The sequence below is a fragment of the Embiotoca jacksoni genome, unplaced genomic scaffold (assembly GCF_022577435.1).
Source record: "Embiotoca jacksoni isolate LCO1_2020_lvr unplaced genomic scaffold, fEmbJac1.0.p SCAF_2, whole genome shotgun sequence".
Lineage (NCBI taxonomy): Eukaryota > Metazoa > Chordata > Actinopteri > Embiotocidae > Embiotoca > Embiotoca jacksoni.
In genome coordinates, this window is record NW_027185340.1 from 20,374,867 (window position 1) to 20,394,445 (window position 19,579).

Consider the following 19,579-nt stretch of genomic DNA (forward strand, 5'->3'; position numbering starts at 1 on the left):
GGACGACCTGCGTGATCGCACTGTTGAGTGCCATCAGGGCCAGGGGCTCCTCATTAGTATGCCGTCCCGACAGTCCTTCCTGGTGTCCTCCATTACTGCTGGAGACTTTAATCAAATGACCTGCGACAGGGGCATCAAATATCTCCGTGACTGACAGCAAGCTTGCCTCTAATTACACGTGCGGAGAGGGCAACGGCACCAGGAGGACCCCGGAGGATGACTGATGTTGTGCCTGTCATTAGAGGAGCAGACGAGGAGACAGATCGGGGCTCGGGAAGTTGTGAGCTGGTCGACTGGCGCAAGGCTAACGGGACGTGTTGGTCCACGTCAAGCGGGAAAAAATTAAACTGATAAAGGAGGCTGGTTAGCATCTGGGCAATGACAGAAAGCCATTTACCGGTCTTAGTCTGTAATTACCAGGGAGGCCGACTGTAAGCGTCACTCTCTCTCTCTCTCTGTCTGTATGTGAATGACAGCTGGGCTGATTCAAAACGAAAAGCATTTGAGGAAAAATGACTGTTAAGGGGAAACAAACTATTTAATTCGGGCAGAAATCACCTTCACGACAAGACATCCCATCTTCGCAGAAATAAACTGCAAAAAACCCGTAAACACCTCAGACCGTGAATATTTGTGTGGGCTATTCCTATTTTCCAACAGAATTAAAAAAGAAGAAAACATTTTTTTAAATCACATTGTGTTGTTGCGACAAAACACTGAAGGCTGTTTGATATTAAACCGTAGAATCAGTCAGCCTGAACCTTTATACGTTCTGATGCAGGACTTTTATCATCGTCTTGGATTAGCAGGCAGATCTCTCATGAATATTTCAGTGTCCTTGTGGGAGCAGAATGGAAGTGTGTGTATGTGTTTGTGTGTGTGTGTGTGTGTGTTTGTGTGTGTGTGTGTGTGTGTGTACATCTAGCATATCATCACATTTTGAGACTAACCTCCAAAGTAAAGAGGAAAAAAAAGAACACCAAAACAAACTTTTGTTTATGTGCTTATAGTCTATCTGTAAAGTTTATGTGTATCTTATAGTCGTGTTTTTCAAGGATCAGTACATACTAATGACCAAAAAACTACTGACTACTAAATGTTGGTGACAACCCTAATTTCTCCTGTTGATGTTTTGTGGATAACTGAAGGCAGGGGCACTCAAACTATTTATTGTAATTGAAGGTAATCTTAGGTCACAAAGGCATGGTTCACAATGATGTCATACTTGCGATATGGTTTGCTCATCACTGACTGACAACAGATCGTCATGGTAATGAGATCATGATTCTAGCTGGTATGACTAGTATGAATGCTCAGACAGATTGATGTACAGTTTTGTCTGGGGAAGTGTTGGTGTGTAGGAAAGAGAGATCTTGTGAAGGAAAACCCAGTGGAGGTGCGTGGACCTTCATCAGGGAGCCTTGATAAACTGATTGAAATACGATTGGTAGCAACAGAAAGAAGTACATACTGAAATTTAGCCAAGTTAAAATGCAGAGTTAGTACCACTAAAAGCGTGAGAATGAATTTGGGTTGAGTGATTATTTAACATCATCCTGTTTTACACTCTTAAAAGACTTTTGCAAATATTCTCTAAGTAAATCCATTTTTGTAGGATGCCAAAACTTAAACATACATCAACACTGTGTTGTTTGTTTGATGTTTAGTAATACCAGGCATTCCTCATACACAGATAGACAAACCTTCCAAAACTTCACACACATTACGTGACATTTCCATATGCACAACAACACATGTGGAGCCCTTTTAGACCTTTCCAGAGAGGTTGCCATGGAGCTCAGAGCTCCAGCAACCCAGCGGGAAACAACGCGGTGGGAGGACGGGTTGTTTTCTCAGCATGATCCTGTTTATCTTTTTATATATCTGATATCTGGTTTATTCATTAGGAAAAGATGAAAGAAGCAAATTTAGCTGGGGGGACAGCACACATACGACATGGTGAGGAAGATGATTGCCTGGCAGGAGGTGATGAAAGTAGCCCAAGCAGTGGAGGCATGACAGAGTTAGATTTAGAGTTTATCAGCGACCTTACCATCGCAGGTGTGTGTATTGCACAGGGCCTCCTCAGTGTGCAGTCCGATACAAATGTCTCCCCCGTTGGCGGGAGCAGGACTGTTGCAGGAGCGAGTCCGTTGGTAGTGACCGCCACCGCAACCAACCGAGCACTGAGACCAGGACGACCAGCAGGACCACGCACCTTTCACTGCAACATGTAAGGTCATTACAAAATCACATACTGCCCTTCGTAAACATGATCATGACCCAACTACCTGCTCAGACTCTCAGTGGCATGGAGAGTCGAGAAAGATATTTTCTCAAAGTAAGATGAGATGTATTTCTGCACAGTTTGAAGACCACAGGCTTCCAAATGAAAATGCCTGGAAGGGTCAAAAATCACATTACTCTACGGAGACTGAAGTCCGTGGCCAATTTACATCAAATTTATTACAAAACGAAGCAAATTTTGGAAATATAGTTAAAAGTTAATCTGCTACAAGTTCAAACTTTTAGGAAATACAAACCAATGAGCATATTTATCCTATTTTATTTATTTTGGGGTGGTGTAATAATTGAATCCTGCTTTGATTTGAATATTAAAAATCACTTTTCTTTCACCACATTATATATCCCTCAGTTCCACTTTATTTTATATGTATATTTTTAATGCAATTATCCAATATGTGAAAGTTAATGTATATTTAAAAACTGTGGACTCAACACTTCAACCTGAAAGACCTCAATGAGAATATGATATTGAGACTTCACTGGTGTGATGAGCGACTTCTTTAAGGGTTGACTACATACACTTATTGAGACTTCAACAAGAAACACCTTGTAGTCTTTGGTTTTATCTTATGAAATCCCATAAAAACAGGAAAATTGAATACAGCAGCAGGCAGGTACACATTTTTTATATTTAAAGGTCTCATATTTGACACGTTTTTCATTATAAGAAGATATTTCTCTCGTTTTACATACCAATAACCATCTCAATATAGTTTTACATCTTCTTTTCTTTAGTGTTGTAGCTTGCTAGCTTTATGACCGCTCAGTGTTTTCTTCCACATACAATGTTGGACAGTGAGCCATGCTGAGGGTGACCATAAGACATAAGAGTAAGTTTGTGACATCACAAACTCATGAAAGTCCAAATGTCCAAGTTGCTGAATACAAGCTGTATGCACTTCTTAGTGGACTAAGAGTATTGATACTTTCACAGTATTTATATAGCACATAGACCTGCTTTACAAAAAAAAAAAAGAAATCTGAATCTGAATTTACACAATATTGGACCTTCAGGTATTTATTAATAAAGATTAAAAAAAAATACAGAATGTTTATTCAAAGATATCATTTAAATGATCAGTCTTCAGGGACTTGAAATTAAAGGTCTTAGGCCTGCTCTAAAACAAACAAACTGCTGGATTTTTTTTTTTGTGTGTGTCTTTGTTCAGTATTTATTTGTGGATAATTTTGGACCCAAGGGGAAATGTGCATCTGCCAAATGTACGCCAAGGCTGCATTTAAAAAACGTTTTAACTGTGATATGAAATTGATTTGTTGCACCAACAGGGCACCTTTGTGTATTTTCAAGTCTTCAAGGTCCTACAAACAATCAGACAATACACACAAATTGTCTCCTGTTTGTCTCCATGCTTGTCTTCATTTCATTTTGTCTTTTTGGGATCTATGTGTACACACTACACACATGCTATATTTCAGTTCTTCTGTTGTCTTCCCAATCATGTCATACCCTGCTTTGTCTTTACTGCGTCCTGCGCTGATGTATTCTCCCCATAGTGTTTCGTGTTTCATCTGATCTGACCAGAAGAGCGTGACTGACTAATTGACTGGCTGGTTGACTGACTTATGTCTGTCTGACTGATGGAGAAAATGCCGCGTTGCCAGGTAACATCACAGTGCTGCAGAAAACTCCATTAGCTGAGTGGATTAGTGTGACACAGAGTACAGCAGGCTGTGACCACTTAACTCTGACTAGCTCTCACAGCCAGCCACAGCTCTGCCTGACTGACTCTGACTAACTGGCTGTTTACCCGGCTGACTGGCTGAGTGTCTGCCTCACTGAATTACAGAACAGCTCTCTGACGAACTGACTGACATGATGTTTTTACCGTCTTCCTGTCCTTCTGTGTGGCCGACTGACTTGCTATGTCCCTTTACATTCAGACATACAAATTGGAAAAGTGGGAAATGTGCCATTCCTAATCACCCTGTGTTTGTTTGGCTGTTCACACCAACATTTTAATTGAGTTAGCTGAGCATAATTTATTGGCAGAGCTGAAAACCAGAGAGTTAGACAGGAGTAAAAATCAAAGACAGCAGGACAGCACTTTACATATATTCAAAAATGAATAACTGAGATTTGGACTTGTCTCAAATGACTTTAAACCTTACTTGTTCAACTTGTTGAGGGCATGTTTCAACCGACTTTGGATTGAACTTGGACTGACTATTGCTTGTCTAAAATGACTTGAGGCTTAACTTGGTTCACTTTCTCTTGTACTTGGTTTAATTTAAGGCATTACCTTGTCTTTAGATTTGACCTGAAATGACATTGATCTGGACTTGGACTTGCTTTGAGGCTTTTCTAAAATGACTTGAGACTTGACTTGGACATCTTTTGACTGGCTTGGGACTTGGACTTCTGTCTGATTTTTGGGGTTTAGATTGATTGAAAGCTTAACTTTACCTCAGTTGACATGGATTGATGTTAAACTTGTCTTGAATTTATGTAAGGTACCTTGAGCCTTCACTTGACTTCATCTGGCAAAGGAAGTTGCATGGACTTGTCTTAACTCACCAAAGATTTGCCTTGGGACTTTTCTAAAATCAATTCACACTTGAGCTGGACTTGCCTCAAATTGTCTTGTACTTGGATTAACATAAGACTTGACTTTGACATAAGACTTAACCTGAAATGACTTGAAATGTTTGGACATTGAACATGACTTGGATTCATGTCAAATACTTGACTTGGACTTGTTTAAATTGAACAAGGAAGTTATGTAGACTTGTCTTGACTGAACTGAGACTAGTTTTTGGACTTTTCTAAAATGACTTGAGATTTTCTTGCACTTTTCTGACTGGCTTGAGACTTGACTTCAACTTGTTGCAAATTGTCCTGTATTTGGATTGATTTAAGACTTGACTTGACCTGAAATGACCTGAGATTTTACATCACCTGACCTGGATTCATGTTAAATTTAACTTTGACTCACATCAAATACCCTGAGACTTGACTTGTCTCAAATGGTCTTGTTCTTGGACTTAAGACTTGACTTTGAATTGAGACTTGCCTTAAAATGATGTTGACCTGGATTGATGTAAACTTGGACTTGCTTCGAATGGCAGTAGTATAGACTTGTCTTGAAAGGAGACTTGAGACTTGTTTTGGACTTTTCTGGATAACTTGAGCATTGACTTGCTTTTAAACAACTAAAAACAACTCACCTCCTCCTTTGGAAAAAAAAAATCCCATTGCAGGTTCGGAAGTAGGATGTGTTAGGTTGACAATCAAATGTTTTTTAATTGTAGCAAAACTGCAGTTTTGTAGTGTATCGTCGAGTGTTGACTTTGATAATGCTTGAGACCAGGCTTGTCTCAACTGATTTGGGAGGTGATTTGAACCCTTAAAGACTTACAAAACAGCTCTGTGATATTGTGACTGATCTAAAAACAAGCAATGTTGAAAATTGAACGAATGATCACTTAGGTTTTCTGGGGTTTCAGAAAACAAACTTACCTTAAAGTCCTGTTTTTCAGGTCAGAAGTTCTGATAATGAAAACTATAATTGAGCTGAGGATAACTGTGACTAACCGCCTGCATGCCCCCCCACCCCCACCCCACACACACCTGCTTCCACCACACTCACACACTAACAACCGATTCATTTTAATCTCCTCAGCAATCTATATTACCTCCATCCTCCCCTCTAATTTGATCATCAATTACTATTTCGCCCTCATTCTCTCTTTTGTCACTGGCCTTGTCCTTCTCACCTGCGTGTCTACCGGGGACATGCGCGGTGAGACCGGCTGCAAACGTGACGGTAATGGCAAAAGGCTTTCTCATTGGCTGCTTCCCAGTGGGAGGTAACAAGGCCGGCTCGCCTGGGCTTCCTCGGGTTACACGAGTCAGTTGCTGAGTTAAACCACCGAGGATTTCATGCAGATATCAACAACTGACATTCAAATACACTACAGGAATTTGATCAGCCCCGCACCAACTAATCATAAATCATTAATTTATAAGGTACCAGTCATGAATATTTAAGGTAATCTCTTTAGCGGAGTTCAGTTCTTTTTTTTCTAATGCCAGCGTGTGTGTGTGTGTGTGTGTGTGTGTGTGTGTGTGTGAGTGTGTGTGTGTGTGTGTGTGTGTGTGTGTGTGTGTGTGCGCGCCTGTCCTCGGTCTGTTTAATAACTGTAGCCGGTCAGTGCAGCAGTCTGTGGTCAGCAGAGTTCCAGGTCAGCTGATTATGGTTTGCTGAGGAGTTTGAAATGGATAACTTCATTTGTCCGAGAACTCTTCCTGCACTGCTGCAGCTGCTGGTAACCATTAGCTAATGAAGCTAATGATCCACTCAGCCATATTTTACTACCGCCATTGACCTCCCTCCATCTCTGTCTCTGTCCCTGCCTCTCAACGTGCCTCTCCTTTCTTTATGAACCCATAATATACTGAGGTAGTTAGAAATAACGGACTTTTATTTGAGACGCTTATTTGAATCTTTGTAACTTCCTGCATTCAGGTTTTATTAGAAGAACTGATGGGATGACTTTGTGGTAAAAAAGCAGCAGAGTCAGTGTTCAGAACAGACTTGGGGTTATGAGACAGCATACATCAATTTTTACTGCAGATTTATGTCTGAGAGATTGTTTTCATATCCAAGATTTATTCACCAATTTAAAGCTTGAAAAAAAGACTCTGGTGAAAATCTTTTTTCTTTCATTTAAAAATGTATTGAATACTTAGATATACATATCCTGTGCTGCATAAAATTAGAGTCGTCACGGTCTGCTGTTAAACTGAAAGTTATTTTACATATTTTATACCCCATGTCCAAAAACAGTTTTGTTTTCTGCTTTCAAAAGACAAAATGTCTAGTTGAGGCAAAACGTGACACTGACACGGTATCCTCTAGTGGACACGTGTGTATTGCCTACTTTGGCGTGATTACAGACCAGAAGGTGAATGCATCTTATAGACATGTTATTTTGTGTCCCCACTCACCCGGACACGCCTGGACGTTACAGTCCTGGTACTCCACAGGTGAGCCACGGCACGCCACGGGGGCGCTCTTCCCCTCTGGTCCGGCACAGGTTCGCCGACGGGTGCGGTAGCCTTTGGCGCAACTCTGCGAGCAGCTCGACCAAGTCTCCCATGACGACCAGCCTGCCCCTGCCACCCTCACCACTGGTGTCTTCAGGAGCTCCTCCACAAGAGCTACAGGAAAAAGGAAGGGTGTAAAAAAAAAAAGAAGGAAAGGTTTGATTAAAATTCACAGAAATATATGCAGCGCTGTCAGATTCAGAGTTTAAAGAATGTCAAGAGAGATATAAAGCATGCAAAGTCTTTGAGTGCCAGTCATATATGACTTTGCCAGCAGGCATATTTCTCTCTGTCCTCTGTCTGTGTCTCTCATGCATCCCACAGTTCCCTGCTGTCGGTGTTTCATCAGTTTGTCAGAGTCGATGTGGGCCCCCCAGGAGGCTGACGGGGGGAGACAGGTAATCGATTTCAGAGAGGGGGGCATGGAAAAGCCACCGGTGGAGAGCACTGAGCTTGTAGCCCTGTGAAACTCTCCGTGTGTCGGTGTGTATGTGGGAGTGCTGGACCGTGACCCCGTCACTAACAGCACGTAGGGGAGCTAACAGGTCTAACAGGAGGACCCTTTAAACATGTCACGCTCCTACAGGGATAAATCTTTGCAAGCTACTGTTCATACAGAGGAGGGTGTGTGCGGTAGCTGCAGTCTGGTATGTGTCTGTGTACACATTAATACAGACAACAGATTGGCATCCTACTGAAATTTGAAAGATCATTGAAAATATATTATGGATATTAATTTTTTTGAGTCTCATCTTTTCTACCAACTTCCTTTTAAAACTCAGTTGGTTGTAATTTGGGGGGAAAAGCCACACAGAATTGATGCTATTACTGTTTAATCCCGTATTTATTAATTTAGGCAGCAGCGTCTCTAAGGTGGAGATTGGTGCATTCAACTGATGATGTCATGAAATGAGTTTTTCATCGTTTATTTATAGCACTACACCCCCCAAGGAGTCTCTGCAGAGTGTACAGAATAAATAATAACTACAAACAGACACCACTAAAAATTTGAGGCTAAGTTCAGTTCAGGTAAATAACTAAGGATCAGTAGTTGACGGGTAAAAGTGTCTTGAAGGTTATCCATTGACTGAACCAGAAAAGAGAAGAGATTGGTTTTGAGACTCCATTTGGTAATTTGAGAGCCCACCGCCGAACCTTCGATGGGAATTTCTTTCAAAGGAGGAGGTGAGAAAAGGTCTCCCTCCTGTAGGAACAGTTGGATAACCAGCACTGGGGAAGAGTAACAGACACAATGGAGTGGAACAAAGCACTGTCGGTAAATTTGTGTGTCATCCTTGCAAATAAATTCCAGTATACAAAGAGGTCAAAGCCTCTGTGGGAAATTACTGTTAATTTTTCTGACTGCAGAGGGAAAGGAGAAAGAAGTTCAACTGAAAATGGATATTGTCACAAGAAAGCGGCCGATACAAATCTTTTTAAAATGACTTGCAAAACTTCATTGTTGCTGCTGCACTAGCCAGTCTGACTAATCAATAACAGAAATTCAGTCACCAAAAAGGCAAATATTAGTATTATTTTTGACATTTTTTTACAAGTGTATTAACCTCATATGTCTCTGTCTTTATGTAATATCATTTAAACTGTGACTAACAAGCAGCTGAGGGGGACAAACTTCATGTCAGCTTCCACTTAACTTCCAAATCTGATAACTAATGTATCCTGACATTGATTTTCTATCTCTAAACTTGGTGAGAGGACTATGGACATGACAACAAACTGTAGAATAGCAGGAAATGTAGCACTGATGGCAGTTAAATGACAATAAAACCCAATATTATCACTAAGACGACTAATTCAGCTCATTTTATAAGACTTATGCAAAGTTTGTATAAATGTGGTATTGGTAAAAAAAACTAAACACAAAAAACTAAAACCTGGCTCCAAATACACAGCATGCGTATTTCAGGTGGCTTTTCAGTTCATCGTGTTCTGCCAACATTGAGTAAATGCAGCAATAGTCCCTCTTGCCTGCAGTAAAGCCTCCAGGTTTTGTCTCTAAATATGTCAGAGAATGTCACTGAGCTGTTAAGCTTAAGAATATACTGACTTAGATTTAAAACCGAGCATTATAGCATGTTGGGTATCGTGTTGTTCTGTGAAGTGTAGAACTGTTATATCCCCACATCCATAGCCCTGACCACGCGTGAACTTACTGTCTGTCTCGCAGGCCGCTGTGCCATCGTTAGGACAGAAGCGCGTCTCCACCTTCCTCCGCCCGATCTGCAGCTCGTGGGGATCAGACAGGTGCGCCCGGCACATGTAGCGCATCCTCTGCTCCTGACGCGCTCCGCCCTGCGTTACATTGACGGGCATCCAAGGGGTCCAAGGTGTGTTCCTCTTCACCTCCGGACACGCCTCCAGGTTACAGGCCTTGTACTCCTGGAAGAGAAGGTGGCAGAAGTCAGCGACGGAGCGGCGGAAGTTTCATCCATAATTTAAAGTCAGACTAAATGTGATTAATTCTATACCGCTGACTCTGAGTCAGATGGAAAACAGAGATGTCGCAGAGATGATCAATGAGTACACAGGGACAAAAGTCCCTCTGCCGTCTTCACATAAGGAAAGGAAAGGTGACATTTCATTGACAGGGGGGGATATCGGACATGTATTTATCTCTTCTGTCATCACCTGCTCGCCTCCATAATGATTTTGCCTCTCTCTTCATTAAAGTGTTTCCTACCAGTGCACATCCTGGGCAGCTGTTGCCATTCTCACAGGTGCGGACTCTGGAGTGGACGCCTCCGCCACACTCTGTGCTGCACTTGGTCCAGGAGCCCCACGGGGTCCAGAAGATGGGCTGAGGACAGGACACTCCTTCATTACAGAACCTGCAGGGAGGAAGTGGGGGAGTTGAAGAGAAATGAATGTCACCACAATACAATTGAGTGAGAACTATAGACTTAAGTCATAAAAGTTTAAGATGTGACCTCAAATTTGAAAGCAAAGTCTAAAGTTTTGAAAATAATAGAAAACTTAACAAACAAACAGTAAATTGGTATCATTGGTCATTTTTTTTTTTCACTTCATTGATGTAGTTCATTTTCTCTCATTACTATGCACATAATACCGGTTGTCTCTGAGGAGCACAGACAGTGAGACATACTGCTTGATGTAAACGTCTTATAGAGAAGAGTGGAGTTTTATTTACACATGTAATTCCTCTCACCTTTCATCCCTGCTCAGCCCCACACACACTCGGCCGCCATGTCGGGGTGACGGGTTGTTACAAGAACGCTGCCGCAACTCGAAGCCCGTCCCACAGGTTGTGCTGCATTGTCCCCATGATGACCAGGGCGTCCAGCCTCCATTTCTATGGCAACAGATACATGGAAAACTATTGGCAACAACAACTGCACAACAGTTTCAGAATACTACATAATTATTCAGCAGTGATTTTAGTGTTATTTTCTCACAAGGTGTTCGCTGATGTTTTAAGGGGAGAAAGAAGGCTATTGGCTTCAGCTGTCTAATCATTGTTCAGATTGGGAACTTCTGGAAACACACAAAGAGCGCTCAATTTGACAAGGAAACCTTCATTCAATTTGCTTAAGTGCTTTGTTCCTGGGTAGCACTCCCCATGATTTAATTGCCACTTTCTGCAAAAGCACAATTCAATTTCGGCACCAAGGATTAAATCTGACACAGCTTTCCAGTGGGATGAAGGTGCCTGAGCTCTCTGTCTCAGCTCTGTTCTCTTTAATACTGATTGGCCAATTCCCCCAAAGACAGAGGCGGTGAGAGATATCACAAGGAGAACCTGGGTGTCACCTACATTTTCTAATAAGATTCCTCACATTCATGATCTTTCTCATGTTCTGGCAGAGAGTAAATTGTGGCCGCGAGGTTGATGCTTCAAAGTCACCCAGGACACAGCTGCTACAATAGCATAGTTTGAAGAAAAGATGTTTGAGTTTTGCCTGATCCTGGACCAGACTCATTAGCAAAATGACAGGCTTAATGTGCTCAATAATAGCATTGTAATAATTTCAATTTAACAATGTGCAGTGTACTCAGCCAGAATACATGATAGGCTCAGCCGGCCTCAAATACAGAGTAGTACAATATATAACATGAGGCAAAGGGATGCAATGGAGCAACAGCTACAACACAGTGACGAACAAAATTCGAGCAGAATAACCAATTAAAATACAAATAGACAAAAAGTAACAGACCACTTTAAGTACAGTTATAGTTCAGTAAACGGGTACTTTAACACTTAATAAATAAATAATGCTGCAGAAACATGAAAATGAACTTGCATGGGAGCTAAAAGCAGTCTCACTCTGTTTCGGTTCTGACTCGAGCTCCTGCAGCCTGAATCCTTCCACAATATCTCAGGGACCTTTTGGGTTTATATTCTTCAAACACATCAGACAGTTATTGTGCCCCGAGGCTGCTGAGTAATTTATAAACCAGCAGAAACACTTTAGAATCTCTTCTGTAACTAACTGGGAACCTGTGTGAAGATTTAAGAGGAGGATCTCATATTTACCTGCTTCCTGTTTAAACTCTATTGTAATTATGTCGGGACGGCGGACTGTTACAGTGCTGGGAGTGAAAGGATGAGAGATCATCTCTGAATCTTGTCTGGACATACTGTGGTACGTTTAGTTCTTATAGTTTATAGTATTATAGTGTTTCCATAGTGCCTTTATGTGACATTGAAAAACTGAGTCAATTAAAACAAAAACGTCTAATATGCTCTTTACTGCTTATTGTTCCGCAATTAAGTTGACGAACATTGAGTCGTTCCACCTCGGCAGCAAATGTAGTGATTTCATTATGGTCTTTTTCAGTGGATTTAAAAATTAGTGAACTAATCACTGGATTAATGGTGTAATCTCGTAGTAATGTCCTACCTTGAGCAGTTTGAAACTTCGATTGCGGGGCCAACGCAGTTTTTGCCTCCACATCGAGCGGCGGGGCTGTCGCAAGACCTGGAGCGGCACAAACAGGAGCTCACACCGTCCACGACATCTTCGTTGTTGCAGGGTTGCCATGGCGCCCAGAGTCCGAAGCCACCACTGATGGTCTGGTTCCGCAGCTGGAAAACAGACATCGAGTACCAGGCGTGTAAGATCAAGTCAGCAAATAGCAGTTTGGTAAGTCAACCATTCAACACTTTGTTGGTGGTTGCTCACAGAACAATGAAGAGCGTTTTAAAAGGATCACATGGGTAAACAAATCACTGCGATTAACTTTACTTTAGTCAAATTTAATTCACTTTCTTCATTTTACTACATCGTACAACCTCTCTGTTACTACACTCACCCAGAGGTTGTTCCTCATGGATGATACAACCTCTACGACATTATCAGCCCCATGAGGACAGGTGTGACACCCTGTTAACCTTTCTTAAAGTAAATGCGTCACTCTTACCGGACAGAGCGTGATGTTCTGCTTCCACTGGCTCATGTTGGAGCACTCCTCCAGCGTGGTGCATCTGCGCTGCCTGAAGTCCCAGCCACAGTAGGGGTCCCTCGCCTCCAAGCACAGTCTGCAAGGGACAGGAGAGAGGAGGAGGAGGAGGAAGAGGAAGGGAGAGGAAGAGTGTGATGTCAGCACAGTCAGTAAATCAATTATAGACAGCACATATTATTAAACATCATAGTAAATGTTCCAGAGTTAGACAAAAAGTCTGTTTTACATCTGTATTCCCTGGACAGATTTTCAGCCTGAAGCTGCATAAAAACATAAATAGAATAAATACGATAGCATTAACAAGCAAATATGTTTAAAGAGCAACTGTAAACACATTTTCAAATATGGCCCTGTAACCAGAGCTAGAGTGGGACAAAACAAATGCCCTTAGATTTTGGGCCCACCACAATCAGTCCACCACCACTCCTCAACCTATCATTACAGTCCCACTTGAATATGCATACCTAATGTACTAAACCCCAAAACTACAACACAGCTTAGCACTAAAGGGCATGGACTGTACCAGTGGAAGTGGACCAGAGTACACATTCACTTTTAACTAAGTCCCTGGTGATCAGAGATGCTTTTAGATGTAAAAAGAAGAGAAAAGAAATAAAGTTTGTTTTCATTTCAAAGGCCATAACAATTACTTAGTGAACACTCCTGTTCATTCAGGTCAAGAAATGTTGGAAATCCCAGACAAAGTTGTAAAAATCTGTGCAATTTATCAACAACATGCTGGTAATGACCGTAATTGTTGATTCAAATAATACATGGAGCTGTTCCATCTTTCATTCATTGGATATTTATTCAGTTCATACAGATTTCAAGTATCCAAGTATTTGTGATAAAATATTGCTTACTTAGTTAACATATCTCTGTTATATAATAAGGTTGTTACTAGAAGTAATCATTAGATCTTTGTTTAACCAAGGCAATTTAATCAAGTATGTGTTTGTTTGTTTGTTTGTAAATGTAATTTGCAGTGAAAGGCAATGGTCAATGTGGCTGAGGCCACAGTAAGAGATGTGACTGGACCAGCCCAGGTTCAGGATAGAAAATGAACCAATGGTTCTGCTGCTGTTTCTACTCCATCAACTTGTTGTTGGCCCTCAATTTTTTTTTTTAAATCAAAGATTATAAATTAGAGTATATTGGCCCAAGGTGCGTCAGCCCACCAGAAAAATGCCTGGTATGGTAGATTACCGGTCCAGGCCAGTCTGTAATCTTTAAAGGAGATCCAATTCCAACTCCAACTCCTCACAATAGCTAGATATGTAATTATGCTTACACAGAATGTAATACTCAGATTTCCACCTTCTCTGGCGGCCAGGAATGAAATACAGCTCTTACATGTCTTGGACCCTAAATGATGCTGTGTTGTACTTCAGGGGTCTGGAGTTTATATTTAGGATTTTCCCTAAACTAACAACACTTAGATGCAGCAACCATATGTTTTTTTTCACAGCACCTAAGCTACTACAGCTTTACTATAAGCTGTGTTTTACCAATATTTGGTGAATATAATTTTTTTTTGGTCAAAAGTTTGGATAAATATTGTCTTGATAACTGTCCAAAATTATGTAGAAAATACATCGATTTTAAACAAATAACATCACATCACCTCCCACAGCACCAAGACACCTTGAGAAAACCCTGATATATGTATCAACTTTATACATTTTCCAAATATTTGATATACTAAACTCACAACATTTACTCTGGGAAACATGAACAGGACGATGCAATAAACCGGGACGAGATCATGGATTTAGTGTCTTTTTATGACATGAAAACAATAAACCAGTGAAATCACCAAAAACAAAGACATTGTGTAAAGTCTAGTGTTGCACACCGGGGCACCATGATGACTAAACCAACTCAAAATGGCCTCAGATCACGCATGCATTTTACATAACTCTGAAGGATGACAAAAACCCAACTTCTCGCTTCAATTTTCCCCCTCTGTGCTCTCACACCAACAACACTATACATGGTACATCACCCAAACAGTGATTAAATATTTGTAAGCTCTTTGAGTAAAACTGAGTAAAACAGAGGCTTAATGACAGCTAATTAAATCTAAAGCTGTTAATGACAAGGCTAAGCCGTCGGAGCTGATGCGAATGCCTCAGGAACACAGAAGAAAGGCATCAACTGAATAACTCTTCGCTCTCAAAGACTTCCCTCGCCTCTCTGCATCCCTCCCTCCCTTCCTCTCCTTCACATCGTCTCCCTCTTTCTTCATCTCTCCTCCTCTCCCTCCTTAATTACAGTGTCGTAAATTCTCTTCCTCCTCTCTTCACGTTCCGCTGAAAGAAGGGATTCTTGTTGTTGCTGTGTTGTTGTTGTTGTTTTTCCCCTTGCTTTTCTGGCACAGGCCTTCGTGGTTTATTTGAAGAGCCCTGTAGTGTTTTAGCTCGGAGGGTGAGGAATCTCCATGTGTTGATACAGCGCTCAGTGCCGGGGCCGCGGCTCCGCGGTGATCCCGGGGTCGCTTTAGATCCAATAAAGACATCACTGCTTAATCAGCACATCAGAGGTGACCCCCCGCAGACAGAGAACAAACGAGGAGGGGGACGGGTGGCGGAGGGGACACAGTCTCTGGTGATCTGTGGCACAGCCGGAAGAGGAGAGACTTCTTTCGTGAGCATGACGCATCGACTGGTAACCTTCTGTGTGTCATTTTAATTAAAGTGACTCCATTCCACCGGGCGCAGATCTCCGATACACATGAAACAATAATCGTAATGAGGTCGGCCACAAATTCACAGATCAGTGAGCATAATAGTTCATTTGAAAGGGCGGGGGGAGGTGGAGGGGGGTTGTTGCCATTTGGGCTCAAGGTCGACCGTATTGTGTCAGCGAGGACTTTGATGGGTGGTTTTTGCATCGTCATCGTGGCTGCCGAATTCTCATTTGGCTTTCTGATTACCAACACACACACACACACACACACACACACACACACACACACACACACACACACACACACACACACACACACACACCATTATGGAGATCAGCTAAGCGGAACAATTAATAAGTGCATATTTCAAGGATGGAATAAATGTTATATGAAAGGGAGAGGTGGTAGTGATTTGAAGCCTAATTAGCTCGGGGTAATGTGTACCGAGAGGCAGCCTGAGAGTTTTCTGACCTCAGTAAAACAAAATAATTCACATTCAGTCCTGGATTCACCCTGTTTGCAAAAATTTTGACAAAAATGCTGGTTGACGTGGAAAAATAAAAAGACGACTACGGTATGACTCAGCTGTTTACGCAGTCAGCTCTGAAGCTAAGGAAAAAAAAATGTAGCAGCTGGAAAGAAAATGCTGACATATTGATTAAAGTGCATGTGTAAATGGTGGTTAATGCTGTGGGGTAAGGTACTCACAATGAGCAACGCATGTTTGCGCTTAGAGGAACACACGTAAACAAAAGGAATGCTAATAGGTGGTCCGCTTCTGTCACAAATCGATATCTACATGAATTCAACGCTTTGCCTCAAATCTGAACAACACTGCAATAAAATGATAAAAGCATGTGGAGACTGTTTTTCCTGGTTTAGTCACGTCTTCCCAGGGTGCTTTTAAATCTACCTTGTTTACTCCGAACCATTTATACTTTTCATTTTGTTCCAACCCAAAAAAGCAGGTGTGAAAGGTATCTCGGACCGAAGGACCAGAATTTGGTGGAAAAAGAAGAGGTGGTCTCAGTCTGGATCAAACTGAACCATGGTGCGGTTCAGCAGTATGAAAGCAGTTTTTTGATGGTTTGGGCTTTTGGACCAATTACAGGGAATTAAGGCAGGCTATTGTCACACATGAAACAACAGAAGAAGAAAAAGAACCATTGGAAAAGTAAAAATAATTGACATTTGCAAATGGAAAAAGGAGGAGGCAGAGTTTTTTCATTGTAATTTGATTGGACAAAAAAAAAAAAAAGTCAACTTGAAAAAACACAAAAATGCTTAAAAACGTATTTTATGAAAGGGTAAATACAGTTAGTGCTGGTTGTAGTCATAATAATAATGTAGTGGCATAATAATTGTGTTCCTTCCTTTTTCTCCATTCAATTGGAAAAGGCTACGATACAAATTGACATCCAAATATCAGATGCACATCTGTCCACAAACCAATCATTGTAAAGTACAGGAGGATGACGACAGGACTCAAGTATGTCATGCAAAGTTCTTTAGTGTGCTCGCCAAATTGCAACGTGAAACCAAAACTAACTAAATCAATGTAACAAAAACATGAACCTCAGTTCAGACTTTAGGGAATAATGCCCTTAATTCCAATTAAAGCAAATCTTAAAGCATTGTTTCAGTCAATATATTTCTATCTACTATCTGAGGCAACAGTTTTGAGAAGGTCGTGCACTGTTTCAGCATGACAGTGCCCCCATACACAAAACCATGTCAAAGAAGAAATAGTTTGCCAGTTTGATGTTGAAAGACTTGACTGACCTGCACAGATCCCTGACCTCAACCACATTTAACACCTTCAGGGTGAACTGGAAGGCAGACAAACACAACAGCAACAACAGCAGTGACTGACATCAGTGAAGCTTTTGTGGCGGAATGGGAGAAAATCTTTTCTCACAGGTTCTCAGATCTGATGGAAAACCGCAAGCCAGGAGAGTGTTGACAGTAGAGGAGAGACCACAGTTTTGGACTGAGGTCTTCAATAAGAGTGTAATGTTTCCGTATAGTCTTGGCCATGTAGTGTAGTGTAGTTCTAATCAGGTTTTGGGTATGTAGAATGTTGATTGAAACTTAAATTAAGACAGCTAAGGGAAGATCTTGGAAAGCAAAGTAAACAAAGGTACTGAAGTTTTGATGGAACTATTTCTTCTGTCTCTATGAAGTGGAAATCCAAAGTTAAAGATTGATTGGCTCCCATACATGCTGCATCATTATCTCACTAACTTCTTTATGGCAAAAACAGTATACTTACAGGGACACATACTGCATACAAGTACAGTATTCTACACATATCCTGGACCTAGCGTAGGTCTGCAACCTCAGGATCTTCTCCAGTCATTTCCCCTACCAGTGGCCATTTTTGTTAAACAGGGATTTACAATTGTAGAAAAAAGGCAACGTGGCGCAGCGTTTAGCTCTCAGTCTGACCTTTTCTACGGCAGCATAAAACACCAGTCAAAAAGCTCTCTGCCTTCCTGTCCCGGCGGCTCAACGTTTGTTTTTATTTTTTTTAAACCCAGCATTCCTGTAAAAGTCAATTAGAGGCACTGTTGGACAGAGCAAGGGGCCATATGATGGGAATAGAAAGCTCATTTCTGTAACAGGTTAGTGCCGAGGGATGTGAGCCAGGACAGGAGGAGGCTGAGTCTGCAGATGCACAGGAGAGCGTGAGGCATGTGTGTCCATATAAGCCAGTGTGTTCTCTGAATAGCCCGCCATGCCTGTGCACTGTAAGGGCGTGTCTTTGTACTGTGGGTATGCCATTATGTGTGTGAGAGAGAATCACTCTGACAAGTCTGCAGAGCACTTGAATGATATTTAATTCAGCAGCATGCATGCCCGGTGGCACACTATATCAAAACAGAGAAGCTATGGAACTGGTCTGTTAAATTTTAAACAGACCGAGTGGCAAAAACTCAGCAGCCCATATAACAATATGTCTGGACGACTGGCATCAGAAGATAAATCTGCCCGATTCTCTCTGTGGGGGTGTAATTGGCATTTTAAATCGTTTGTGAATGCTGTAAAAACCAGTGTCTCCTTTTATTATAGGACCTTTAACAACCAGACATAAAAACAATAGCTCACCTCGCCTTTAACGGCCGGCTGTCAGTGTATAATTGCAAATATGATCACCAGGACTGATAAATTATGGATCGCATTCAGCCATTATTAGCTGTAGCGCTGACACTCAGGGAATATGTTAGCAAAGGCCTGTCCGGAGGGTCTGAATCAGTCAAACATACAGTATGTCTGCATACACTGGCCCCTCTCCATCTCCCCACATGAGCTCTTGTCATTTTCTGCCTCTGCTCTCAGGAGAACACTGCTGACAGCTTCTCCTCATCCTCTCTCCACGGGGACGGCGCCCGTCCCGAGGGCCTTTTCTTTTTGTTTTGTTTCCCCTGCTGTTCTGAACTGAGCTGGCCATTTGGGAAGTCTGCTTATGATGAATCGGAAACACACAGAACTCTTGCTAGCACTCAGCGCTAATACATCCAATTAGGCACAGTTGGAGACAGGCTGAAGACTGATGGTCCCGGGTCAGAAAAACAAAATCCCCCCCCCCAAATATCAGGAAAACAAAAGTGGGGTGGCTGTCTGCCAAAAAAAAAAAAAAAAAGAAGCATGCTGTCCTCTGGGTAACAGTTTTATCCTCTGGTGAATAAAAAGGAGCTGCATCATCACAGAGACAATGGGGAGGTAGAGACAGACCACAAAGCAACAAGAGATAGAGGACAAAGAAATATATTAAAACGTCTGAAAGAGAAAAGAACACAGAGATAGTGCAGAGATAAACGATGATAATATGGATAGAGCCAAGACAAAAAAGCAAGAGAGGTGAACTGAACTGTTGTCGGCAGGTTGTGTTCGATAGCATTTTATCAATCTAGTTATCAGATCTCAGTCCTTCAGCTCATCCATTATCTATACTGCCGTATCCCAGGTTACACTGGGCCAAGATACAGGTTACAATGTGAACAGGTCACCAGCCTATCACAGGGCTGACACCTAGAGACCAGCGACCTTTTACTGCTCCCGGTCATCTACAG

General features: G+C 41.7%; 1 protein-coding gene across 6 annotated transcripts in view; it reads right to left on the reverse strand.

The window, feature by feature from the left end:
• Nucleotides 1-19,579, reverse strand: part of sema5ba (sema domain, seven thrombospondin repeats (type 1 and type 1-like), transmembrane domain (TM) and short cytoplasmic domain, (semaphorin) 5Ba) — a 177,008-nt gene that overhangs the window by 11,678 nt on the left and 145,751 nt on the right. For all 6 annotated transcript variants that reach the window (XR_011178488.1, XM_069155010.1, XM_069155012.1 and 3 more), the window contains 7 exons: nt 12,776-12,893; nt 12,256-12,440; nt 10,563-10,706; nt 10,077-10,224; nt 9,550-9,775; nt 7,277-7,489; nt 2,054-2,224 (listed from right to left, as the gene is read on the reverse strand). Coding sequence is in view for 5 of the 6 variants with exons in the window: in XM_069155010.1 (XP_069011111.1) it covers nt 2,054-2,224; nt 7,277-7,489; nt 9,550-9,775; nt 10,077-10,224; nt 10,563-10,706; nt 12,256-12,440; nt 12,776-12,893 (1,205 nt within the window). In the remaining variant the exon portion in view is untranslated. The remainder of the gene's footprint in view (nt 1-2,053; nt 2,225-7,276; nt 7,490-9,549; nt 9,776-10,076; nt 10,225-10,562; nt 10,707-12,255; nt 12,441-12,775; nt 12,894-19,579) is intronic.